Source organism: Lepidothrix coronata, unplaced genomic scaffold (genome assembly GCF_001604755.1).
Source record: "Lepidothrix coronata isolate B3197 unplaced genomic scaffold, Lepidothrix_coronata-1.0 Scaffold8, whole genome shotgun sequence".
NCBI lineage: Eukaryota > Metazoa > Chordata > Aves > Passeriformes > Pipridae > Lepidothrix > Lepidothrix coronata.
In genome coordinates this window covers 1,302,281-1,328,669 of record NW_016690188.1, presented here as the reverse complement: position 1 = coordinate 1,328,669, position 26,389 = coordinate 1,302,281, and the positions used below count along the sequence as shown (strand labels likewise).

The 26,389-nt window shown below is 42.9% G+C and overlaps 1 protein-coding gene across 27 annotated transcripts in view; it reads left to right on the top strand.

The window, feature by feature from the left end:
• The window catches only part of TCF7L2 (transcription factor 7 like 2), a 176,585-nt gene that overhangs the window by 674 nt on the left and 149,522 nt on the right, over window positions 1-26,389 (top strand). For 26 of the 27 annotated variants that reach the window (XR_001872999.1, XR_001873000.1, XM_017803915.1 and 23 more), the window contains exons 1-3: window positions 7-250; window positions 603-669; window positions 848-972. Coding sequence is in view for 25 of the 27 variants with exons in the window: in XM_017803915.1 (XP_017659404.1) it covers window positions 62-250; window positions 603-669; window positions 848-972 (381 nt within the window). In the remaining 2 variants the exon portion in view is untranslated. Of the gene's footprint in view, window positions 1-6; window positions 251-602; window positions 670-847; window positions 973-26,389 lie in introns of those variants that run through there. The other variant, XM_017803906.1, reaches the window with a different exon arrangement.

The following is a 26,389-nucleotide window of genomic DNA, read 5'->3' as shown; positions in this document are numbered from 1 at the left end:
TTTTGTTTTTCCCCTTCCCCTTTTTGCAAAATTGCTGCTGGTGGGGTGAGGCAGGAGGAAAATGCCGCAGCTGAACGGCGGTGGAGGGGACGACCTGGGCGCCAACGATGAACTGATCTCTTTCAAAGACGAAGGGGAGCAGGAGGAGAAGATCTCCGAGAACTCCTCGGCGGAGAGGGATTTAGCTGATGTCAAGTCGTCTCTCGTCAATGAATCAGAAACGAATCAAAACAGCTCCTCAGACTCGGAGGTACGGGGGAAGCCCCCCGCGGGGCCGTTTCGGGGCGGCGGGCGGTCGGGCGGGGGCCGCGCTGCCCGCCCGGGGCCGCGCCGGGGCCGGGGCCGGGGGCGCCGCGACGGGTCCTGCTCCCGCCGGCGACCAACTTTTTTCCGCGGCACCAACTTGTAACGATGCCTTCTGTTTTGTTCTGTTTGTTTCTCTCCTTCCACCTTCTCCCCGCACCTTTTCCCTTCTCCTTCGCTTTTCATTCCTCCTCTCCTCCCTTCTCCCCCACCCCCGACCCCCTCCCCAAAAAACGTCCTCCCTACGCCAACCACCCTGTTCCCTAACTGCCCCACGCCGACCCTCGGCTCGCTCCCAGGCGGAGCGGCGGCCCCCGCCTCGGTCCGAAACTTTCAGAGATAAATCCCGGGAAAGTTTAGAGGAAGGTGAGTATGCGGGCCCGGCCGGCGCCGCCGCCCGCCCGCCCCACCGCCCCTCCGCCGGGCGTCCGGCTCCCCTTTTGGGGACACTTGCTAAAAAAAGTTTTCCTTCCCCCCCTCCCTTCTTTTCCCCCTGTTGCCCCCTTCCTTCCCCGCTCCTGCTCGTGTCTCCCCGCCATGTTAGCTGCGAAGAGGCAAGATGGAGGGTTGTTTAAGGGCCCACCATACCCGGGTTATCCCTTTATAATGATCCCCGACCTCAGCAGCCCGTATCTGCCCAATGGATCGCTCTCTCCGACGGCGAGAACGGTAAGTGCCTTTTTTTTCCCCCTTCTTTCCTTTCCCTCCCTCCCCCCCCCCAGTCCTTCCCCTGGCTCCCGCCGCCGAGCTCCCGGTGCCCCGCTCGTCCCGTTCCTGCCCGCCGCCCCCTCCCCCGCGCCGCAAACTTTCCAAACTCCGCGGGCCGCGGCGGGAGGGGGTTTGTTTACACTTCGCCATCTCCGTTTTTTTTTTTTCTTTCCTTCCCCCCCCCCCCCCCCCCCAGTCCTTCCCCTGGCTCCCGCCGCCGAGCTCCCGGTGCCCCGCTCGTCCCGTTCCTGCCCGCCGCCCCCTCCCCCGCGCCGCAAACTTTCCAAACTCCGCGGGCCGCGGCGGGAGGGGGTTTGTTTACACTTCGCCATCTCCGTTTTTTTTTTTTTCTTTCCTTCCCCCCCCCTTATTTTTTCTTTTCGTTTGTTTTTTTTTTACTTTCAGTTTGTGGGCAGATTTCTGGAGCCCTCGCAACCTCCCCCTGCGGGGGGTGGGGAGGGAAAAGAAAAGCAAACAAATTCCAAACAACACCTCAGAACAAAACTGGGAATAAATTCAAAAAAACCCCAAGGAGTTGCCTTTTTTTTTCCCCCTCCCCCTTTTTCCCTTCTCTCCCATCCTTGGGGAAGGGGGGTTATTTTCTCCCAGCCGAGCCTGCGATCCGCTCCTCCAAACTCCTCGTTTTCCATGGTGATCCGTCGCCTCCTGCCCTCCTCCGTGGCGGCTGGGCCGGCTCCCCCTCCCCTTTCCTCCCCCTTAACCCTCTCCTGCCCTCGCCCGCCCCGGCCTGCAGGAGTGGCGATTTTATTGTGCCCCTTCGGGCCGCGGGTTCCGCGAGTTGAGCCGGGCTCAGCCCGGTCCGGCCGCCCCGATCCGCGCCCCACGGCGTGCGGGGGCCGAGCGCGGCTGCCCTGCCCGGCGGGCCGGGGCTGTGCCGCGGGGAGCGGCCCCGGGGCGGGGGGAGCCGGGCTCAGGGCACAGGGCTGAGTCCGGAAACAACTCGCCTCGCTTGGCTCTGACAACAACAACAGCGGCGCAAAAAATAATCAGACAAGTCGAGCAAAATTCCTCTTGGAAGTATGCTGGCAGGAAAACAGTTTGCTGAAAGCGTCCGGTTTTTTGTTGGTGGTTTTTTGCCTTTTTTTTTTTTTCCTGCTCCTTAAGTCGGGGTTCAGTGGCAGGGATGCAGGTCTGCGTGTGCCTGCAGCTAGAGCGAGGTTTAGCCCAGATCCCAGGAAACTTTGGGGTGTGCTGGTAGGTTTGCAGTCCCAGCTGTTTTCTCGCTCGTAGTGTCACCCACGGTGTGCTCTGCTCTGACATCAGATTTCTTAAGTGTCACCTTTTCTTTCCTCTTAAAAGAGTTTTAAAAAATTTTCATTTTAAACGGTCAAATCCACTGGAACTTCCAGACATCACTTACTCCTACCGATGGCTTTAGCATTGCTATTTTGTTTCTTCTTGGTGTTTCTGAATCTGAAGCGTCCCCACCATCACCATGTGTGTTTATACACTTTTTTTTTTTCCTTGTGGTAACACGAGATAGCAATTTACAATAATAGATCTACTGTTGGGTAGATGTTGAAGCCGTACTAATGACTTAGGGCTTGGACAACTTCAGTGTATCAGATCTACAAGTGTTTTAAAGCATTAAAATATTAAACATCGGGTCAGTTTTGTTTTCACTTAGTAAAACGTCAGTAGACACAGATTAGTAAATGCAGAGTGACAGGGAGGTTGTGAGGAAGGTTTTCTGACATTGCATATATTTAGGGCTGTGGTACGGTTTTGTTTTGGAAGCTTGTGAGGCTCTTCTTGCGAGGAGGTGATTTCTGGGACAGTAGCAGAGAGGTGACTGCAGTTTGCAATTGTAATGATGGGGAGGGGAATTCAGGGGCTGAATGCATTATATTTTTTTCTTTTGAATACAGTCACCCACATCTGTAGGGATGGTGGTGATAAATTCTGAATTCCATAAGTACCGGAGTCCGGATAGCAAAACAGTCTTTGTTACAGATCACTTTATTATGAATTGGGAAGCTTTGTATTCCTTTTTTTTCCTCCTTTTTACCTTCAGTGCGTTCCACTCTTCCAAGTGTACACTAATAGGAAGCACACCTCTGCTGCCTTTTTCTTAAAGCATTTTTCTTACAACAACTACAGTTCTTTTTTTTCTCATTACCTTTATTACAAATCCTTTTTAGCTTAGCATGTGGAGATAGGATCCTTCAGCAGTTAGCTCTCCTAGAGTATTCTTCCTCCCCTTGCTCCCCCACAGCTAGAAAAGGCCTCCGTAGCAATGTTGGGTTTGTGTGAATTAGAGGTGCTGTACAAAAGCTTACAGGTTGGTTTATTGTTGGTATAGCAGGTGGCCTGCTTGTGTTATCAGATGAATTCTGAAAGGATATTTCCACACTCAATAGGCAATTTTCTTATTTCCACATCCAGGCTCCAGCAACCTTCTCCTATCTTCTTAACCTTATTCTTTCACATTCCGTATGCTTGTTTGTTTGCCTGCCACTTAATTATAGCCAGGAAAAATTAAAGTTGTTTATTTAGGCCTGAGAGCAGAATATTATAAAGATTCAGCGGGATAGCTGTTGTCTGTCACACACTATTTTTAGGTGGATTCTAGTTCTCTGCTGTACCAGCTTTCAATTCCAGATGAACTAGATCTTTCTGTCTCCTGTTTGATTTTATTTTATTTTTAAATACAGGGTGGAAAGGTATAGATGATTCTGCATAATTACAAATTTTATTTTTATTTATGTAGTTTTTCCTGGAGCCATATTTGTTGAGTGTCAGAGCATGCAAGGTAAAGAGGTGATGCAGATATGTAGCAAAATTGTTTTTTTTCCCCTTTTGCTGTTGTAGAATCTTAAAAGTCAGTGGGTGTGGTTTTTTTTTTGTTTGTTTTTTTTTCCCTGGATTTTTGTTATTTTGTTTTATTTGGGATTATTGTGTTTTGTAAATGTACCTGTAATTGTCTGTTCAAGAGCAAACTTGTGGGCAGCATTTTATCCTTTACTGTTTTAGGAATGTGAAGAATTATGAAGTATCATAAAATCTGCTTATGATGAATAATCTATTATCTCAAGGATAATGCTTTAAATACTGCAAACTATTTCTCAAGCTTGATAGGAATCATTTTATTTTTAAAAGTCAAAGATTTTTTGCATATTTATCTTGCTATTGATAGAATACTGTGGCTTGCTTATAAGAATAGAGGTCTAGTCAAATAGTAATGAAGTGACGCATCTGAGAGCGCCAGTTCCATCCCTGCACTTGCAGAGGCAGCGGGGTAGCTGCCTGTTAGGGATAATAAAGGAGACTGTTTTCCTTTCAGAGTTGGAAAATGAATAAGTGGTGTACTTAATTTTTAGCCTAAATTTGGAGCTCGGTTAATGCTTTCGGTGAGCAAATAGATGTGTCGTGATTTAAGAAAACCCTTCTGACAGATGCTCTTATTTTTACTAGTGCTGTTGCATCTTCCTTTCTCCTAAATTGTTGCTGGCTGAGTGAGACTGTAGGGGTAAGCTTGTGTTTGGTCCTGAAGTTTGGGAGTTGGGAATAGCTGTGGTTAAGAACAGCCCCCTTGCCTCGATTTTTATGTTTAGAAAGAAACATTTTTTCTTTAATTGGCTCGAAAAATTGGTGTTTTCCTTTATCAAACAACATAATCCTTCCTAATACAAAAGCTGTAGACCCTGGGGTGTGAAGGGTTAATGGTGGTCCTTTCTTTTCCTCCCTCCAATTGTTTTGACAACACTTTTCAAAGTGTGACATTCCAAGCCCTTGCAATACAATGTAATATTACTGTAATTACACAGGTCATTACATTTTAAATAGAGAACAATAAAATGCTTATCGCCCTGAAAAAGAACAGGTGTTCTTGCCCTTCTTTGGTATTTATGCTAATTGTTTTTCATCTCCTTCAGAAATATTTATGGCTGGAGTGTTAAGGTTTCAGTCTCGATGTGACAATATTAATTCTTTACTAATCTTTATGGTTGAGGTTTAATGTCTGCAGTATGGATTATAGTATTAACGTCCACCAACTAGTTTAATAATGTAGATACAACTTAATATGTCAGCACTTTGGTACTTTATGATACAGAGCTATTCAGTGGAGAGTGAATTATTTGCTTTGTTTAAAAAAAAAGAAAGAGTGGACATGCTTTTAATAAAGTTTCTGGACTTGTGTAAAAACAAGCTGTTAAATAAGAACTGATGATCCTTTGGTGTAAATCAAATGGAACCTCCATAAAGAAACTTTCCTCGTGCTTAATTAGGTAGATTGCTGAATCACTCTGCTATAGCATTAGCATAGCTGGTATACAGTGGCAAACAGACTGTGTTTGTTAATTTACTTTCAGTAAAGAAGCTGATTTATTTTTAATTTTACCCTGCTTTCTGTCTCTTTTTTTTCTTCCCTCCCCCCCAAGATTTTGTTCTGGAGCAAATGCTGCATTGCTTACTTCATCAATTTCTCTTTTGGGGGCTATGAAAATTAGTTAGAGAAAAGTTTCATGTTTCTGGGACCTTGCAAAACAATATAATGCAGTACTGTTACTTGAGTGTACAGGATAATTGCAGGACTGCACTTCATTAAAAATAATATTTGCTTTGGAAATCGAACAATTTTAATAGGTGCACCAGTGGCTGATCTGTATTGAAAAAAAAATACAGTAGATGCCTTTCCAGGTTTTTTGAATGCATTCATACAAGGACTGAGGATGTTGAGTGGGGTGGTGTGGTTTGTTTTTTCCCTTCTTCCCCTTCGTTTTTTGTTCAAGCAAATATGTGCTGATTTGTCAGCTGAAGATGGAGGGGGGGGGAAGGAGCATGTTGTAGCTTTCATTGGCGCTTGTAAACCAGAATGTAGGTAAAAATGTTTTAAATTTGTCAAGACTTTCATGACTGGGCCCCAAAATCAGATAAAAAATGTGGTGTAGAGAAAAAGGACAGCTGCAGATTTTTAGTGTGGACGTGTGTTTCTGTACCATGACTAAAAACTCCGAGGACCTTTTCCCAGCTGTCTGGGAGTTATGTGGAAGTTGGGTTATTGGCAGTTAAGCATGAGACAACCTGGATTTAGCAAATGCTCTCCTACACAGGAAGCAGATGACATTATCCTGGGGGAAGGGAGGAGATCCTTCTCCAGGCATAGCCCCGGGGGAGACGCCTGCTCCCCCCAGCCTCAAAGCAGCCAAAAATGAGGGCTGGTGATAGGCACATATAAATGCAACAGCGGTCAGGTTGTCAGTTTGGGTTTTTTTCAGGGTTTTTTGGTGAAACCAGACACTTGCCTTGCACATTGGGGCTGTTGTGAGAAGTTTTGCTTTGGAGGGAGTTGTGAGGTTTTGGGGGAAGTCTAGAGCTGCGTTCCCCCGGTGTCTCCTCAGTCCCATGTCCTGGCAAATATGTAAGTAAGCCTTAAAACTTTGACTTCTAATTGGGCACATTTGTGAAGGAAATGGTTAATTTTACAACCAAAGGCAAACTTGCACCTCGACAGGTCTGCTGAAAGAAATGTGCCACAGTCGTTTGCTGGCAAGCACTGCAGGGTCATAAATCCACGGGGTTTATTTACAGCCTATAACACTTATGAATGTTAAGATATTTGACGCCACGCTGGCCTTATAATATCCAAGGTCCACAGACACTGGCAGTGGCTCAAATTTCTTTCACTAATTATAAGCAATGAGAGATGAAGTGTGGTGCTGGGGGTGTGTGGGGGAGATATGGAAATCCTTTCTCTCCCCACCTAAAAGTAAAGAATATTTCTGTTCCTCCTCCCAACTGCTGTTTTATGTTTGTGCCTTTTTTTTTTTTTTTTATGATGCTCCGAAGTTCATAATTAACACTTGTGATGCTGTAGAGGCTGGGCAGTGGGTGATGCAGCCAGGCTGAAGGAGGGAAGTTTAGCACAGCTCATGTCCTTTGCAGAGGTCTCAGCAGTAATATTGTGCAGTATTTCCTAGATACCGACACAAGCAAACATTTAAAGACAGATGACACCTGGAAATGTCCTTTAATTTGCTGACATGCCACTGAACTGGGGAGGGAAGACAAAATTACATCAGGTTTTATGCAAAAGATGGATGCTTGGAAATACATGTATTAGACTGGTTTGTGTGTAAAACAGGGCCTCTTAAAAACCAGCAAAAACCTATGTTAAGGAAAAATATGCGTTGAATGAATGGAGATGTTGAGGTTAAAGGCAGTTTTTAGGGGAGAAGCCCTGTGTCCTGCTGGAAGGAACAATGTGAGATCAACGTGTAGGTCAGTGTGGAGGGGAGCAGAGGGGATGTTCGGAGGGTGGTGTTTTGGGAGGGGTTAACTGGGGGGGAGGTACGGCGAGAGTGGGTGCCACTGGAGAGTAATTGGAGGACAAAGGAGGGATGTTGGAGCATAAGGAGAAATTGTAGAAACTTGGGGGGGGGGCAGGGGGAAAGCGCCAGTATTTGAACGGATGGTTGGAGGGGAAGCTTGGGATCTGGGGATTGACTCTTAAGTGTCAGGAAAGTCTGGGGCCCGAGAAGAAACTGTGCTTTGCTCAGCAAAGCTCGTTGTTCTCGGCTCACTCCCCATTACACATGCTTTGCTAAAGTGGACCGTCAGATTTGAAGTGCTGCTGTCTTGTCTGTGCTGGGTGTGTGTGTGTTTTAACAAGATAATATGATTACTTAAATATGCCTAGGTATTACTTATAGCTTTTTCTTCAGCAGCTGATTTCAGGTTCCCTCTAGGTTACTGTTGTGCTTGGAGACTAATTTAAGAAAAAAGCAGGGTTATGTGTGTGGTGGAAAGCTGCACTGCTTTGGCCATATGTTTTTCTTCTACAAGTCATGTAAAACCTGACTTTTTTAAAAAAAGAGGGGGCTGTCAATTCAGCTCTTCCACAAATAGCTGTACAGTTTTGTTGAAGGTTTTATGCATTTCCCTAATCAATGGAACGCTGTGACTTATTAGCCTCCAGGGACAGATCTGAATCCCCCAGCGCAGCGCTGCAAAGCTGGTGTGGTATTGTACCTTTTTAACAGGTTATCAACAAGGATGTTCCTCCCGTTCCTGAGATGCTTCCCACCCCCTCCAGCATCTCCCCCCCCCCAATTCTTTCCGGCAAAATCTGTTCAGTCTCACGCCTTTGTTTTAGGTTGGCTAAACCCTCGACCCTTATTCTTTGTGGGGTCACGCTCAGGCAACTGGGCAGTGCTGAATGAGTTAAGTCGCTGGCTGAAGTTTGACTTCATGCAACTAAATTTGAGGCCTGGTAGGCATTAGCAGGGCACAGCACATTTACAGAGCTTAATTAGTACGCGCTGTAATTGTTCATGGTCTGCCAGAAGGAGTAATGTTCAGGAAAAGTGGAGTCGTTCTTCTGCAGTCTTCAGTTTTAAAACGATAAATCACTTGCATATTTGTGCAGTGATTCAAATGGAGCTGAGACCTCTCCATCTCAACATGTGGTAAATTGTAAAGTCAATGAATTGCAGATGTAGGGTACAGCAGATTCTCTAAGAAAATGCGGAATGAATGGGAACGGGGGATGCTATAAATACGTACTGAGAAGATAGCTGGATTTCTGCTTGCTGTGCCAATTATGATAAACTGAAGATATTAGCAGTTTTGTTCTAAACGTATTTATTTTAAATTTCTTCAAACTAAATATAGGGGTACCATGTTACTTCACTTGGTGAGGTTTTTATTAATGCTCCAGAACAATGGGTTTCATATGGAAATGCGTGCGATAGCCATATTAATATAAATTAATTCATCATGAGTAATATTGTAGCTGTTACTGGAGGAGTTTATAGTGATGGGACACTTTAAAGTGTGGCTGCAGCAACTTACAAGCAATTTTGTGGTAGAGGATGCCTTTATATCCTAGTTGAGGGAGGTACTGGGAATGTTATGTATCTCACCGTAGCATTTTGTATCTGCCCGTAATTCCTTCCAGCTTCAGAGAGACTTTTTGGGTGCATTAATCCGACAGCCTAGAGCCTATTTTAAAAAAGCAAAACACAAACAAAACTGCTATACAGATTGACATCGTAAATGCTGCGTATTGTTGTTGGTTTTTTTTTTCTTTTTTTGAATGCGGAGAATGTGTGTCACTCTTACTGCTGTGAAATCTTGTCTTCCTTGGGCTTGGTCCAAGATCCATTGAAGTCAGTGGAAAAAAGGCTTCTATTAATAACGAAGGGCTTTGCATCAGGCCCTGTGTGTCTTGAACCAATGGCCAAGTTCTTCAACAGTGGATAAAGGTATTGAGAAAGCCAAACTCAACTAAATGTGGTATTGATATATTGCTTCTTCATAGCTGTTCGCTCTTGGGAGGGGAGAAAAAAGGTTATGTTTCCAATGGTACGTTCTTGAACGAACTCCTGCTTCTGCAGTATCTGACTTTCTCACAGAAGTGTGGAGCATCTTGGCAGGGTCAGGGTTTGGTCTGAGGCTGTGTTGCATGTCAATACCGCTTTTCTAATATGAGTAGGTGGATTTGTATGGAAGTTGTAAAAGTTAATGACTGTTCTCTGACTCATAAGCTGCTGGCTTCAGCAAGGAAGAAATGATGACAGGAAAATGATAGAAATTATAGGAGCCAAGTAGGCTTTGAGTGGAGAATGGATTTGTGTTGTTTGAAATGCTTGTGCTGCTTGCTGAAGGAAGCGTGAGGAAGGAGAAGATGGGAGGGCAGTTTGTTTCTGGGGTCAGATGTTCCTTCAGGTATTCACGTGGGGAGTGAGGCTGAATTCAGGAGGGACTCCTATGCTGAAGGTCCCATAACCATTTTGTTAGTCCTTCTGACACAGTTAGTCTTGCTTAACTGTTCTCCCCTCTTGGCAGAACAGGTTTTAATGCCCTAGGCTCTGTGGGAAATATGATTGCATGCCTAATGGCTACCAAGTATGAATGAAATGTGCTTGACCAGCATCTATCTCACAGCTTTGTATGTCCTTCCAGACTGTCTGTGGTGTGAAAGATGCTGGTATACAACAAAATCATTCTTTGCTTTTTAATTCACTAGTGGTGGTGATGGAGCCAAGACACCAGAAAAAAGTCCAAAAGGAAGATGTGGAAATAGATGTAGAAATAGAAAATGCCAGACTGAAAATACTGCAAAAGAACTTTCTGGGGAATATGAAGATGTGGATGTTGATACAACAGAAACAAATAGTCCTATTTTAAGAAAGGGAAAAATAGAGCAAGAAAAGGTGGGGGCGTACCTCTCCCACTAGAGTCAGTGACTCCTTAAATCATGATCTGGAAAAGTTTGAGGCTATAGGCTTTTCTGTTCTGGAGACCAACCACTATGTTGATTTCTGTTTTTAACTGATGCAAGTATTCAGTGAAGGTCCTCTTGGAACTGCTTTAAACCCCAGCCTGAATAATTTTAACTTCGTTAAATGAGTGAACTGGTTTGGGAGCATACACAGTAAGAGGTTTGCATTGGTTTAATTAGATTTAAGAGATTTATACAACAAGGACCACTACTCTGACATAGGCAAGGTCTGGAAGTCGGCATATAGATGCTGCATTGATCTACACCCCGGCTGAACAGACTGCTGTTGAAACTGCTCTATTATAAATGTTTGCCAATATTAAAGAATCCGGGGGAAGGTATGACCTTGAATGAACACATCAGAAGAATAAGATGGCAGTCAGTATTTCTACCTTTGTTTTCTCTGGGACACTGACAAGAAGGTTTTCTCCCTTTGAAAGGAGTTACAGATTATAGTTGTCTGGAAGTTAAGTTCTTTGAGATTTTTATTCTTATAACCCAATGTCTCAGTTTACTTCAATCCCTTTTATATTTTCCTGTGGGATTTTTCTTATTTCTTAAACTACACGATAAAATGTAGAGTAAAACATGTCTGTGACAATTAAAAAAAAAAGGTGCTTACAGGAGCTAGTCACAAACATAACTACTGCATTGGTCACAAAACCGCTGTGTAAAGAATATCCACAGAGCTTATTTTATCTGGATAGCAGCTAAATATCTTTGCAATCCCCAGGGTTATTAAAGGCCAAATGCCTGGTATATGTAGTTAGTTTATTTTCCATTGAATTCTGTTGCTCAACTACAGTACTTGAAAGTACTTTGTTTTTAATTTCATAAATGTGAAATTAAATTGAATAAATATGAAATGAAAAAGTGAAGACTAGAATCTGGGTGTCACTGGGTGTTTGTGAATGGGAACTGGTGTGTTGCTGCGCTGCTGGTGTGCTGGAACGTGGGTATCTGACTGGTTATGTGGTTGTGTGGGCAAATCCGTGTACATGCCTGTGATGTATATTATTTGTGAACGTATACTTAGTTATCAGGTGTCTATTCAATTTTAATTGACAATATGAGATTCCTGTGGTTGCTCTGTGCACAGATTGCCTTGGGGCTCTACAGGGTTTGTGGGAAGAAAAGCCTTGACAAGTTTCCATTAAGCCTTGAATCAGGCAATTGGAAAAGAGGAGAATGAAAGGAGCTGAAAAGAGGGACAACTTGTTAGTGTTGCATTCTGCGTTTGCAACGAGAAACCTCTTTTAGACAAGAGTGGTTCTCAGGCCAAGAATTTCAAACTCGCAGAGAAACCTGTCCAGAACACAAAAGTTGTTTGAACGGGGTGCAGAATTGTCACAGTAATTAGAGCAATCTCCGTTTACTGAGTGGCAGCCTTTATAAAGGACAGGGGATAAAGGGTTCAAATTCATCTTTCTTTCTCCAATTCAATTCTGATGAACTGCCTCTGTGTATGTATGTGTATATGAAGGAGTGTGTGTGTGTGGCCACATTTTCAGCTACTCATCGATTGCCCTTGTTTTAAAAGAAGAAGGACTTGGGTTTCTTCTTACTGCCTCAAATGACATTTTCAGGCGTTTTGCTTTTATTTACTGATTTTTTTAATTGATGCTGTCACTTGATTTACCGAAATAAGAGGATGCTTTGGAGAATACACTTGTGCTCTGCTGGAGGGGGAACCCCAAATATTTATCAATCGGGTTCTGCTCTTATTCAGTCCTGCATCTTTGACTCTTAGGAGCAGTCCCATTATTTTTAAAGGGATTACTTGTGGAAGCAAGAAAAGTGAATGAATAAGGCTCAGACCCTTAAAGTTTATCCTCTTGGCACTGCAAGGTCTGTCCAGAACTACTGATCAGCTGGAGTTTTGCCATTGCTCTTATTAGGAGAAGGATCAGGCCCGTGGATTACATGAGACTGAGTCTTGTAAGTAAGCCAAATAAAACTGTAAAAATCAGAGTTGTTGCCGTGTGATAAGCAGGAGTGTCTGGAGAACCCAGTCTGGGCTTCTTTTGGTCAGATACTGCGCAGAGAAAAATGTGAGTGAATGAGTGAGCGAGCAGTGCGGGTGTTCTTGCCCGAGGAAGAAAATGTGACTGCTGAATTTCCTGTACGCCTTTACTTCTAAGGAAAAATAAAATACTAAGCTCCTTGAGTTTCTTAAGTAATCAGCCTGGGTGTAATGTTAGTAATTTTGATTCCATTTAAATAACTGTTTAGGTTTGGTGATTGCCTTTTATTTGTTCTCCCCCAAATAATTCAGGATCTCCTCTTTGTAAAGGCTTGGAGGTAATGACCTTGGCTAATTTACTTAATCATTTAGTCAGTGTTATGTTTCTTCCCTTCATTCACCATTACATCTGAATACAGAGAGAGAGAGTGAGAGAGAGGAGCCATTTAGGCTGATGTTGTTGCTCTGTCTTGTGTTTCTCTGTATCACATTGCCTTGAAGACCTGTTGCATGGCTGGTCAGAGCTTTTGTTGGGGCCCTCTGAGTGTTGTAGGCCTAATTTATCCTCCCCTCTTCTCTTCTGGAGACCTAGGATCAGCAAGCATCTGCGCTGAATTTCTAATATATGGACCAGAGGATAAAGGAAGGTCTTGCTGCTGATTACAGATATATGGTTAAAGCAAATAGTCATGGCTGTGAAAATTGTAGCTCAGAGGTCTTGTGCAGTTTTTGTGTAGGTTTTTTTTTCCCTTCATCTCCACCCCCATCAATTATTTTCTCTTTAATGATGATGATGATGAAGAATTTGGCTAGATCTTTCCATGTTTTGGCAAAAAGCAGATTTCTTTTTATTTCACAAGGTCACGCCCTAACATGAAAAAGCTGTGGAAAAAATACTTGTCTTGGAGTTTACATTGCAAAAATGCCTGTTAGTGTTCAGCAAAGCACACCTCTGTGTGTGCTTCCTCAGAGTACGTGCTCCTCTAGTTCAGTTGCCTTGTCTGTGAGCATGGTGCATGAACATGAGAGGGCTCTCTGAACATGGAGAAGTCGTCTTGTAGGCACAAGAAGGAATTGGGAGATGATGATTTTCTTGGCAGTAGTGCTGAATTGCTTTTGCAGTATTGGAGCATAGAATGGGGTTTGTGTGTTGGATAGTGTCATGGTCAGGTTAAACAATGTCTCCATTTTTAGATGATGCTATTTTGTCTCAGCCATTGATGGTTTGCAGACCAGTTGTGATGTCTGCCGTCCTGAAAGAGTACTCAGTGTGGTACTAATTGTACCAGGACTAGTTGTTGATGAGAATGTACTTGTTGCAAATGATGGACCTCTCCTGAACGTGGCTTTCTCAGTCTTATCCCTTGTGCATTACTTTCTCAGCTGGTAATTAATTTCTTAGTTTGGTAATTTGTCAGTAACTGGCATCTCTTCATTATTGAGTGCTCTGTAGTAATTCTGCATCGCTGAGGAGTAATTGCTGGCTCTATAAAATCACTGATATCAATTTGCCAGATGGATAACCTTTCCTGTTAGACTGTTTTGACCAAGTTATCCATCACAACAAAGCCTAACTACGTCTGCAGTCCATGTCCTGGCTGTGGCTTGATACATGAAGAAAGAGGGCTGGAGAAAGCTGATTTGAAGTGACGGTCGCAAGCCAGAGCTCATGCCAACAACAGAAAGCTCTTATTTGATTTTACAGTGATGTAAAATCTAGCTCAGCCTGGAAGAGCAGCTGTTGAGTTTAGTTGAGGTGGCAGTGCAGAGCAGCCAATGTCGTCTTCCTGTTGTGTGGCATTTCCTCAATCCTGCTTTTCTGCCTGGCCCTGTTTTGCTTCTCTGCCTCATTGGGGTTGTTTCTTAGTGCAAAAGTGTTTTGGAAGTTCTTCCCTTCCTGGGAGCTGGTGGTGCAAACACAGCCCCGGTCCTGCACATGCTCTCGGTTTGCCTCCGTATCAACCCTCTGAAGAGTTGTCCTCAGCCCAGGTGGGTCTGTTTAGGATTTTGGGCTTGTAGGATTATGTTCTAAATTGTGATCCCATGAGGAAGTTTATGAAGTTTATTTTGGAAACAAAATACTTGGTGAAGCAGGAAGGAGGCTAAAGAGAATACTGAAAAGATGGTGTAAATGCGAAGCAAGTTTTCATTTAGATTCTCTGCTGTTGCTGTGGTTTATGGATCTCAGTAGAAAACTGGCAGTTTTTGGAAGTCACTTGAGTTGCCTGTCAGAATTTGCACACACCTAAATACCTTCATTCCACCCCCCCACTCCTTAAATGTGTTACCTAATGCCACAAGGATTGAGCTGAATTCTCACTTTATTTTTTTCTTCTCCTGCTGTTGGAATTGTTTGTTAAATTCCAATTACGAGGCTTGTTCAACACCTGTACAAACCCACAGCCATTGTTAAGGGAATAATTTGAAGACAATGGGGTTAATGCAGGTGTACATAAGTGCAGAATTTGGATTGCAAAGTCTTTTTATTACTCTGTGTGTATAAGAAACAAATTCAGCTTAATTTTCTGATCCCAGGTAAATTTTGTAGGACAAGGATTTGAAAGAAGGATAAATGAGGAGGGGAGGAAATTTCTGAACATGTTCAGACATGGCACTGAGCACATATGAAATGGAAAGTTAAAAGGAAATAAACACCACACTCCTCTTTTTTCCCTACCTCACCCTCATACCACTTTAATGGAGTCACTTTTCAGGCTATAGCTGCACAAGGCTGGTTGGTAATGATCTTGCACACTGTTAGCCTTCAGAGCGATCACATCTAAACCCGAATGTTTGCGTGGAACTGAGGTGCTGGGACACTGTGGTGGTTTGTGGTGCCAGCAATCACCAACCCCAATTGCACCTTGATACAATCAGTGAGTTGCATTAGATGTACCTTCACGTGGGTATGCCGTGTTAGGTAGGAGCAAAGTTGAGAGAAACTGGGCTGTGTAGTGCTCAAGATTTCTTTTTCTGAAGCTATGTGTAGTCTCCAAAGATGACCCACTGCCTCATGCCACCAGAGTAACCCTTCTAAGATGGTGAGAACATCACTAAAGCCAAGAGGATGAAGTGCTAGAAGCCTGTAGGACGTTTCCTTTTGGTATTCTGTTATGTTGATGCAGAGATTTACAGTTTTCTTTAGCTTCCTGAATATCTAACAAAGGGCCATCTTTCTTTGGGTAGTTCCAGTAAAGGCTGAAAGAGGTTCATGCAAAGGGAAAGTGTCCCTGCTGTCACAAGTGGTTGTAAATTGAAATTGTTTTCTCTTGCAGTTTCATCTTACTTCGGTTTCTTTCCTACTCATGGGAATTCCTACAGGCACGAATCAAACTTTCTCTAGTATCTTAAGTACTCTGTGCATCTGGGGTACAATAAACTAATAAGCAGGAATAGTTGTTAGTGATTAGATAAATGTTCAGATCAGTTTATCCTCTTGGTGGTTCTCCTGTTAGAACTAATCCTGGCTGCTACAAATAGGTTTGGTATTTGGCATTTCAGTTTATGTAGGAGGAGAGAAAAAGACTGTTGCCTGCGAAATGGCTCAGAAGTTACTTGCTGTTCTTTTTCAATGAGTAATAACTCAGCTGAGTGGCACGACAGGAGGCTCAGGTATGGGACTGTTTGATCAAGAGAGAAATTGGTGGTTCCCTGTCTTGGCTGTGCACCAAGAGAACTATGGGTGTACCTGTGCTCAGAGGAGGACTAGTTATTTTCCAAACACTGTCAGACATATCCTGGAGAAACAATCAGAGTTCTTTATTAAAAGCTAATTTGAAGTTATGGAAAGAAGTATTTCTCACTGATTTGAGGTTGTCTGGAAGGTGGCTAAAAATAGTCTTTCAATGAGCTGTCATGGTTTGAACCACTAGAGATAGGCATTTTTCTCTTTGGTGGGTGGTGTGACCTGCTGCTGCCAAAGAGTGTAGTTGCAGAAGGATAATGAGTAGTGATTTGTCCTAAAACTTTAAGTAGATTAACCTCTGAATTGCAAACTGTTGAGGTGATCTTATTTATGGCAGGTGAGGTAAGTTAGTGGTTATGGTGGTTCTTTGCCTTTGCAGTTGTGTGGATTTCACTGAAACAAATCAAAGACGTATGATCCAAGTAGAAGGAGGAAATTTACTTTTAAAAAGTAATTTATTGATTTCTTTTTGTATGAATGTGTATACACTGAAGTAAGGGAAGATGAATCTGGTGTTGTCTTGCTTTTCCTCTGTGCTTACTGATACAGACTGTATTAGTTTTTGCTACTTGCACCCGTTTCTTTGTTACTTTGTTAGTAGCGTTATGTACCTGCCTTAGAAATTTGTATTGTTCAGCCTGTTCCATACTCTGTACAGTCACTGCAGTGTATGCTGTGTTTAGTTTGTTGGAGCAGCTGTATGGGGTCACCTTGGAGTTCACTGGAGGCCCTTTTTGAGCAATTAAATAACTTCTTTTCGCAAAGGTAGTAAAACTTGTTTCTTTACTGGGAATGATTGAGCAAGCAAGGTGGGCACTGTCTGGCATCATATTTTCTCTGATCCTGACAGAGATCCAGAGGTCCAGTATTGGCTGATTCTAACGTGTTCAGGGTGAAAAACCAGGGAATGTGGCCCTGGGATGAATGGGCCTACTGTGCTGCAAAAGCCAAGGAGTGATGTCCTATTAGATGACGAAGCTGGAGAAGAAGTTAAATCTGCTGTTATTTGAGTGCTTTTACAACTTGGAGGAACATTGCCCACCCAAACCAAGTCCCAGATTTCAGATTTCATTTATACTTCTGGGCCTGCAAAACCTGACACAGTGGTTCATCCAAGAATTGCAGTAGAAATATTTGGTTTTAATTAAGACATCAGTGTAGTCATAGGTACCAAAATCTTGGAACAGTTAAAAATGGGAGAGGAACTACATCTAAACTAAAATGAAGCTGATTTTTGTGTAGTGTTTTGGATGGCTTAACAGCTACACATTTATGAAGATAAAATTAGCTACCTTTCAGGGTAATAGTTCATTTTTAACATAAACTCTCTTTAAGAGCTTCAATAAACGATTGCAGATCTTATACAAGTAGTACTGCAAAACTGTGCTGTAAGCCTTGAAAATATTTAAATAGATCTGATTACGAACCAGGGATTTAGTGCAGAAATCTGGAAGAGATTGATAGGAACACTATTAATATATGGTATATATTAAAATAATATATTAATATCTATATAACATCAACATTTATAATCTGTATAACATCAATATCTATAATACTAATATTTTAATGCTGATAATATATGCAGATGCACACACATATGTATATATTAAAAATGTATGTGTATATATAAGATCTCTTTTTCTGCAAACTTGAGGTTGTGGCAACATTTGACAATCAAGTGTCTGGTTATTTTCTAGTCATTTGGGAGGATTTTTTTAGGGGAGGGCCTGCCTGTCTGTATGTGAGAACAAGCACTGCCATTAGGTGCTGTGGCCTGCAGAGTGGTCACTCAGTGTATGAATGTGCTGTGTGGTTTCCTCTAAATCACCTGAAATTAGGCCATTTAAAGACAGGACTTGCGGCACTGCTTGGCCATCTAAAGGCATGGGCATGACTGTGTGACCAGCTAGCGTTGGTTTCCTGGCTCATGGTTGTGAAGGTGTGTGCTTGTGTTGGAGAACAGAGACGTTTCTTGTATAAGCAGAGATTAGTCCATTACACACACGTTTTTCTGAATTCATGGTAGGCTGGGCTGTGCTACTCCAAAGCCCACCTTCACCTGTAGTTACCATCAAAATGTGATCCACTGACAGGTGGAACTCTAAAGGCGGTGGTGGAGGTGCTTTGTCTGAGACTTGTTGTGCACAGAAGCAGGTAAACTGTGGCCTGGTGCTGACTTGTGGGATAATACAGCTGATGACTTGGCCATGTGGGACTGTGTGTGTGATACTTGAATGTGCCCTGTGCCCAAGTATCCCATGTGCTTACAGTGGTTCACCATGGTTCCTAGGGCAGCAGGGTGGTCCTGGCTGGGAAAATCCTGCTCAAGTCTCGGGTATATTCCTTGACATTATCCCTTGAATAAAAGTGGGCCTTTAAGCCTAAGTGCTTGTGCTGTGTCTGTGTCCTGTTCTGAGGGAAGGCTCATGCCCGGGGAGGATCACTACAGCCCTGGGGAAAGGGACTGCTCTGCAGCCCAAGTTTCAAGCTCAAATCCCAGTACAGCCACAACCCTTTATGAGAGATCCTGATGAGCATTTGGGCCCATGGTATTTAAATATGCCTCTGGTAATATAATCAGCTGCCACCCACTACTCAGCTTCTAAGCTGATCCTAAAATAACCTTTGGTAGAATGACACATGTGAAGCTTCCCTCCCCTCCCGTTTAATCTCCTGTACACAGCCCCAGTGTAATGTTTATATGACAGTCATAAGGAAGACTCAGTAGGTGTATCCAGGCCTTTTATGAGAGCATGACACGACATCAGTTTCTACATTATCTCCCTGCTCCTTGACATTCTTGTCTCTGCCATGCTTTCAGTTTTGAAATGAGGAGAAGTGGTGTGGAGCTGTTCTATCTCATGGACGGGGTGTGAGCTTCCACTTTTCCAACTTGCTGAGTGTTCAGTGTGCTTTCTGAGGACACATAGTTTGGACCTTCCCTTCTCTCCCTCCCTTCCCCTGCTGATGTTTCACAAGAATAACAAACCATGAAAAGATGTTAATGGCTCCATGCATAAATTGTATATATAGGCTGTCTGGTTCCTGGGAAGACTTTATTGGCATAAATTTGGAATATTTACAAGTGCCAAATTCATTGGTGAGATTTTGCAGAACAGTCTAAATGAGCTCTGAAGGGCATTTATAACACCTTCAGACAACCAGCCTTTTCGTTTGCAGCAAAGGGGTTTATATGCATGTGTGTGCATGCGTATATATATGTATGTATATTTAAAGTGTAGGTATGTGTCAATGCCTTTTTTCTTTCTTTGAAATATAGAAGTAGCATTAATATTTCTGCTGCTGGCTGTCCATAAAAAATACAGCAACCCTAGAATGATAGGGAAGCTGTCGTGTGACTGCAGTATGGGGATGTCTGTAATTAAGGCCACTTTTGTAAAGTGACATTCCTACGTGGTCAGCCAGGCCCCCTGGAAGCTCCTGAGGGACTTTTGGTAGTGGTGGGGTTTCTTGTGTGCTTTGCCAGGGTTTGAGGGGCGTCTTCCCCTGTTGGATGGTGAAATGCAGCTTCTTGGTAATGCTTGAGACTTGCAGTGCTCACAGAGGGCACACAAGAAATGTTAACTTAAAATTCTTTGTTTTCTTTAGCCAACAGCTGAGGGGCAAGAGAGAAGAGGAGGGTGGAAGAGCAGAGAGCGAGAAAATGCCCTTTTGTAGTAGATTGAAACAAAACAATATCCAAGAAACACTGCTAGTTTGAAAGCAGCTTGGAGGGTTTACGTGTTAGAAGTAGTCCCAGCTGAGAGACATTGCGGAGCAGAGTTCAAGCAAGGAGGCCAAAGGTGCAGCATAAATATAGTTTGTCAGATTGTTGCTGAAATAAATGAACATTATTCCATGCAATAATCATAACTACTTATATGGCATAAATGCGGTCATTGAGTGATGCCACAAAGTACTTAATGGCTTGTAGTCATTGTACCTTTTGACCTGGAAGGAAAAAGATGTGATGATCCTGTTCCACTTATAATCAATGAGCCTTGCTATTGATCTGTGGGAGACCTTGTGAGTGTGGCGAGTGGGGATGGATGGTGTGGAGTAATGGCTGGGGGAATAAGTAATTGATGGACTATTCTGTTTATTTAGCGTTGATGGTAGTGTAGCACTTGGCGCTCGCTTGCTTTGTGATTTTTAATGTATTGTCTTAACTCCAAATGAATGTTTAACAAGGCTGTGCCTAGTAATTTTACAAGTAGCCTTAGGAATTCATTCATTGTGTAGAAGCATTTTGCACAATAGCTGAACTGCTTGGAGAGGTGGAGAGAAGGTACTGCAGCCAGTCCAAGAAGACACCTCACTTGGCAGGGGGAGAGGTGTGATATTCCTTGTCTGTAGTCCAACTTGCTTTTAAATGTATTTTTATTGGCTAATCAATGTACAATAGGAATCCACTCCCTAGTCAATTTAAGCACCACTTAATTGAGAAATAAATGATAAACACATTATGCTTTGCTAGTAGAGAAAATTTCAGGGTGATTATGGATGCTCTGCTAAATTTTTTGGCATCCCTTGAGTGAGGCTAATTGCCTTCCCTCAGGGCGGCTCCACAAGCTTGGGCCGAATCCTGGCCTTGATGAAGCCAATGAGAGTTTTCCTGTGGATATTTTTTCCCCCCAATTATTATTTTAAAGAGGGTCATTGTATACCAGCTTTTGTCTCTGGTGTTCTGCTTTCCCCTGAAAGCAGGACCTACTTTGACTGCTGTGCCTGTTCGGTTGGCTCTTGGCCAAGACTTTTTGCACAGGGATATGGATGCACTCTGTGTCTCCGAATCGTGTCTTTCTGCACTGGAAGGATGGTTTATTGAGGACTTTGATGGGACAAACCAGCAGACCTTCAAAGCTGTGATGGCCCTTTGCCCTTTGGCTGGTCCAGTGCCCTCTGCTCTTTCCAAGTAGCCTGACCTCAACTGCGCTTCCCTTGCTGGTTGCCTGAGCTCACCCGCCACGGGAGAGTGATTCCAGCATAGTGATCCATGCTGCTCTGGGACAGGGCTCTGACTGCTTGAAAAAGCTGGATTTTTTTTCAGATCCGGCCTCTTGCCAGCATGGTGCATGCCCTTCAACAGCCAGTGGAGTTAGCAGTCACAGCGGATGGATATCCATGAGCCCGTTAATGAGGAGCTGGACGAGGGAGTGCTGCGTCAGGCAGGAGCAGAACAAGCTTTGTTTAATCAGCTTCTCAAGTCCAGTCTCCAGCTACGACAACTGATTTGCAACGGAAGCCGTCAGGACAAGCTAGGATACAAAAGCCTGAGGATATGTTATTCTGCTTGGCTTTGAGGCTTTGCGCTGGCTGCTGGTGATAGCTGAGACTTACTAAATTAAAAAAAAACCAACCACTTACTAGGTGCTCTGCTCAGTTCCTGCTCCCTTTGTAGACTTTTGGCTGTGCTGTACCCAGTGTGGTGGTGTCCAAGGCACCATCAGCACCAATCTCCTTTTATGCTAGGACATCAGCCTGACACCTGTGCCCCATGGCTGGAGCTGAGCCTGCTTGGTCATAGAGTAGGAAGTCTCCTCTTTTGAGGGATTATGACCTGGGAAAGGTCTCCCTGTTTTGGAAGGGAGACTAGATTAAAAGATTGAGAAACTTTCCAGTTGTGTTCATCATTTCTTGGATGCTGGTGATGCTTCCCAGTACTGTCTGAGCTTGTGTATGTGGGATTTGTGGTCCCTGTTTGCTTTTGCAGACATTCTGATAATTGAGGGGTTGATTTTCCCCCATTTCTGCTCTGTTCAGCCCAGTGCTAGGGGAACAGGCTGTAAATAATAATGTTTATTATTTTGAGTGATGACTGAGAGAGAGGGTATTTCCTGGCTGTGAATAGCTGGAAGAGTTGGTCTGGAGTGCCAGGCGATTCCCAAACTCAGAAATGATTATTACTTTTTTTCTCTGTGACTCCTGCCCTTCTCTCATGTGCACACCTGTGCCTTGTTCCCATGCTAGCTTGGCAAAAATAAACACCCTGTTAAGATTGCTGCCCTTTCCCTCCTGCAGTTAAGTGCCTGGTTTGCACAAGGATAGGAGTAGCTTCGTGTCCTTGTTGCAGATAAGGGTGATAGGGTCTGTCCTGGAGACATTACCCCATACCCACAGCCTTCAGTAGGACAGGAGTAATGGTTGCAAAATTGGATCCTGATTCTTGGCACAGCCTTGTCTGCTGCCACCACTTCTCTGCCCAGCCACTGGGGTCAAGTGCCAGGAGTACAGTGGAAATGCCATATTCTCTTTCTACCCATTAAGTGTTTGGGACATTAGGATTTCTTTCTTCAGAGCTTGACAGGCGCAAATCACCAGATGATGGGCTTGTATGGGAATTGATGTCTTTGAGTGGTTTTGGAGCTGTTGAGATGAGCTCCTGAGATGCTGGGAAGCTCTCCAAAGGAATGACCTGTGGGATTGATGCCAACTGTACTTTCAGAAGTGACCCGAGACACTTGGAGCTGTTCCCAGTGCTTAGAATTATCCTGAAATACCAGCATGATGAAAAAAACAAATGTAGAATTGCTAAATGTATGTCGTCCAAAGATTTTTGTGAGCTGTCGTAACTCTGCTTCAAAAAAAAAAAAAAAAATCCCTGACAAAAAAACCCCAGTGGCCCTCTCATGGTTTTCTTTAGTTGAGCATCAAGTCATAGTGAGTCTGATTTGTCTCCCTTTTATTTTGTGTAAGCCATGCATCAGAATTAAAAAAAAAAAAATAAAAAAAGCTAAAAATGAAAGAAGTAATTTTTTTGGGGAGGCAGTGATGGTATTAGAACATAAAATACGAACCAGAGACACAAAATACTGTAATTTTTTTCAGGGCTTTGATTTGTATCTGATTTAAATTTTAACGTAGAGACACAGAATGATGTTTTCCAGGTTCCAGTAAGGTTTTAGTGTATCTGCTTTCTATCCATGAGGAATTTCCCTTTGCCACCTCCAAAAGGAGAATATTTTATATACCATTGCTTTAAATACTTTTCGATCTGAACTTAATAATCTTCTTTTACAGTGTTTAGGTTAAAAAGGTTTTTATGGCGTTCTGGTATTGGCTTTGAAAATCTGGTATCTTTGTTGCTCATTAAGCACTTTTTAATTTTTAAACCAGGACTTCTATCTAAATGTTGGTTTCCTTTGGTGGAGATCTTTTTCTAATTATGAAAAGCGTTCCTACATTTTCAGCCAGCTAGCTGGATTTTTCAGTTAAATGATGTACAGCAACTAGCATTGCATGTTAGTATGTAATTGGAGGCAAAATAATATTGTGGAAAATCAGTTAGAAAGGGATTTTTCTTTCTCTTCCTCTAAACCAGAAAGAATAAGGGGAAAACTAGCCAAGGGATTCATCACATTCATAGTTAATAGTATAGATACTGATGTACATGGCTGTTTGAAATTATGAATACTGTGCCCCAGATAACCCCATGTTTGTGAAGGGACCTGGAAAAACACAAATGTGCAATTAGATTTACTTGGCTCTAAGAAAATAATGTTTCTTTTAATCTGAAACAAAATTTCTTGAATAGAATTGGAGAGGCAAATGATCTCTTGTCTAATTGGCGGAATCAACCTTCCAAGAAATGCATGGTATTTTCAAACCCAGAACTCGTGACTTTCCCTGCAAATGTTTTGAATGTTATGATGTGAGTTGAAGCATTTCACTAAAAATTGGGACTCATGAGTATTCTGCCTTATCTCTCCTAATACATCAAAATCTGGAGCTAAAGCTTTCTGCTACTGGCTGCCCAAGTTGAAAAGCTCAGGGCTTCATCTGCAGTGATGCTCAGCTTTTTGTAATTGCCCCTGCAAATGCTGGTGGGTTTGTGGATGTGGCACCCATCAGAAAATAGTCTCATTTTAACATCTGTCTAGACTTGCCTCTCTGCTTGAGTTGGCAGGGCTGCAAAGTCAGGGTATCTTGCACCTGCCTCACAGGCTGCTGGGCTTGCATTTGGGAGTTGGTGAGAGACTTGTGTGTGCGAGTGGAAGGTGTTTCCAGAGTGGTGCTGCTGTCCTGGACAAGTGCAGTGCAAGCCCTGGTCTTTCAGCATTTGCCATAAGCCGTGGTGTAGCTGGAGGGCAGGGGAGGTTGCACCATCCTGCTCTGCCCTGGGCTTCTCCTCCCAGGGCACTCACTGGGTGATGGGATGGTTTTGTGTCAGTTGAGTTCCAGCTTTTTTCCGGTAAGTATTTGTCGATTGAAATTGAAGAATTGTGAGCACAATTCATCTTAGCGCACAGAGAGCAGCGGGTGCAAGCAGAGCTGACTGGGACCAGACATTGACATACGGGCCGTCATCAAACTAATTGTTGTTTGAATTACCTGTTATGATCCGATGACAAATCTGCTTCACTCCTGCCACTGGAGCAGAAAATGTAGCTTGAATTGGCGTGATGTTAGCAAGTGTAAACTGTACTTCAACAAGATGGATAAACCCAATTATGGGGCAGACCTGCAGAGAGAAAATCCATTTAAATCTCGTAATGTTAAGCAGAGCTGTGTTTAATTCATTTGGACCAATTTGGGAATGATGTATGAGTGTTGGTGAACATTAGTCAAAGGGAGAAGGGCCGGAGAAGGAGATGCAGTGCTCAGGCAGGATGGCAGAGGAGAGCTGCACCGTCTCAGCGGTTAGCACTAATGGCCAGGGAAGGCTAAAATGACAAAAAGATGTACTAACTGCTTGTAGGAGAACAGCCCAGTGTAAATGAACCAATAAGAGAAACATATGGAGCAGAAAGAAGGTGTAGTATTTTTCTTAAAACTATTGATCTTTTCCATTGAGAAGTAAATTGAAAATTGAATGCAGCATTTTGTTGGTTTATTTACTGTGGGTTTTTTTTTTTTTTTTTTAACTGATTGCCACAGAAATGTGAAGGTTTTTTCTTTATTATCCTCCCCCCCCCCCAGCTTCTTGGGTTTTTTTGAAAAGATTTGTCAAAATGGAAGGGAGGAGGCAAGTTTTTTTCTTTTACTTTTTAATTACTATTTTTTCAAGGAAAGAAGGTAGGGACTGATCACTTCCTCACAGGTGTTCTTAGTGCTGTGATTGCTTTGTGGAATGTATTTAACATGTGCGTATTCAGAGGTTTTTCAGCTACAGCTCTCTGTATTTTAAAAGAAAATTAAGCGCCATGTTGTGCAGGCAGATTGATTGACATATTCCAGAGGATGCTGGTGTTGTACAATAATGGCCTAAGAGACTGTCACTGCTTATTTACTGTTTTAATATCCAAAATGTTTGAGCTGGGCAGTTGTAAAATGCTGCGAAAGATACAAGTGAACAATCTCATGAAGGAATTGGTTTTGTAAGACAGAGCAGTTGAACAATGAATGTATTTGACTCTGTTATTTGTGGTCTTCAGTGGGTTCCAGGAAAGCTAACTCACATATATGTGTTCTATCTCATTTTGGACAAAACCCCCCATCTTTTCTTACATTACTCATTTAAGGTCTTTTCCACAAAACTTAAAGTCACAAATAAAGAGGCAACATTTCTGTTTGCATCCCTCTGTGCATGCATGGATATCCACTTGCTTCTCTCACATCTTCACAGTGCTCTGCTCAACTCTTACAACTCCTGGTAACAAATAACATGAGAGAAGGGAGCCTGTTCCAGGGTATGCATCTCCAAGTTTGGCTGTTGAGGTCAGGTAGTAATTTTGTGACGCTTGTAGAGGCTGTTAAAGCTAGAGTGAAATAACCAGCTGCTGATATGTAAAATTTAGGAACTCTTCTTAATAATTCTTCATTTCTGGTATACCTCAAAGCTCGCTATAATAACAAAAGTGATTCTGCAGGACTTTATTAAATAAAACACAGGGAGAAGAGATGGTCTTCATTTTCAGTCATTTATACTTCAAAGCATATTAATTTTGGAAGGCATGATTTCATTTTGATATCTGTTATATCTGAGCTATTAAAAGTATTTTCAAACAATTTTATTTCTGTACTTGGGACTCTGAATGAACAGCACTTCATCATAATGATGAGAGATCCATCAGCCTTTCTGGGAAGTCTGGTAGGCCATGTTCCTGTCTTGTCCTGAAAGTCCATTTAGCTTTGGTGAAAACAAGTTGAGAAAGGGTGCTTGGAGGGGATCAAAGAGATTGAGCTCCAGGTTGTTTAAAAGGCCTTAGGTCTAATGCATGTGTCCGTTGCATCATGAGGACATAGTGGTGCTGGCAGAAAGGTGTTTTATTCCTTTTTTTTTTTTTTTTTTTGGATGTAACCACGTGGTAGTGATAAAAGGAGCAGTACAATTCCATGTGAGTGTGACATCAAGGTATACCAGTGTTGCTTAGAGGGTCTGTGTGTAGGTAGGTCCTTCTGGAGAGCCTGGAAGAGTCTGTATTAAAATGACAATGTATAACACACTGTGAGTGTCACACGAGCTTGTTTCTGGCACCGCCACTGTGGGCGAGCCCTGTCACTCACCCCTCCCCTCACTGCAGGATCAGCAGGGACAACT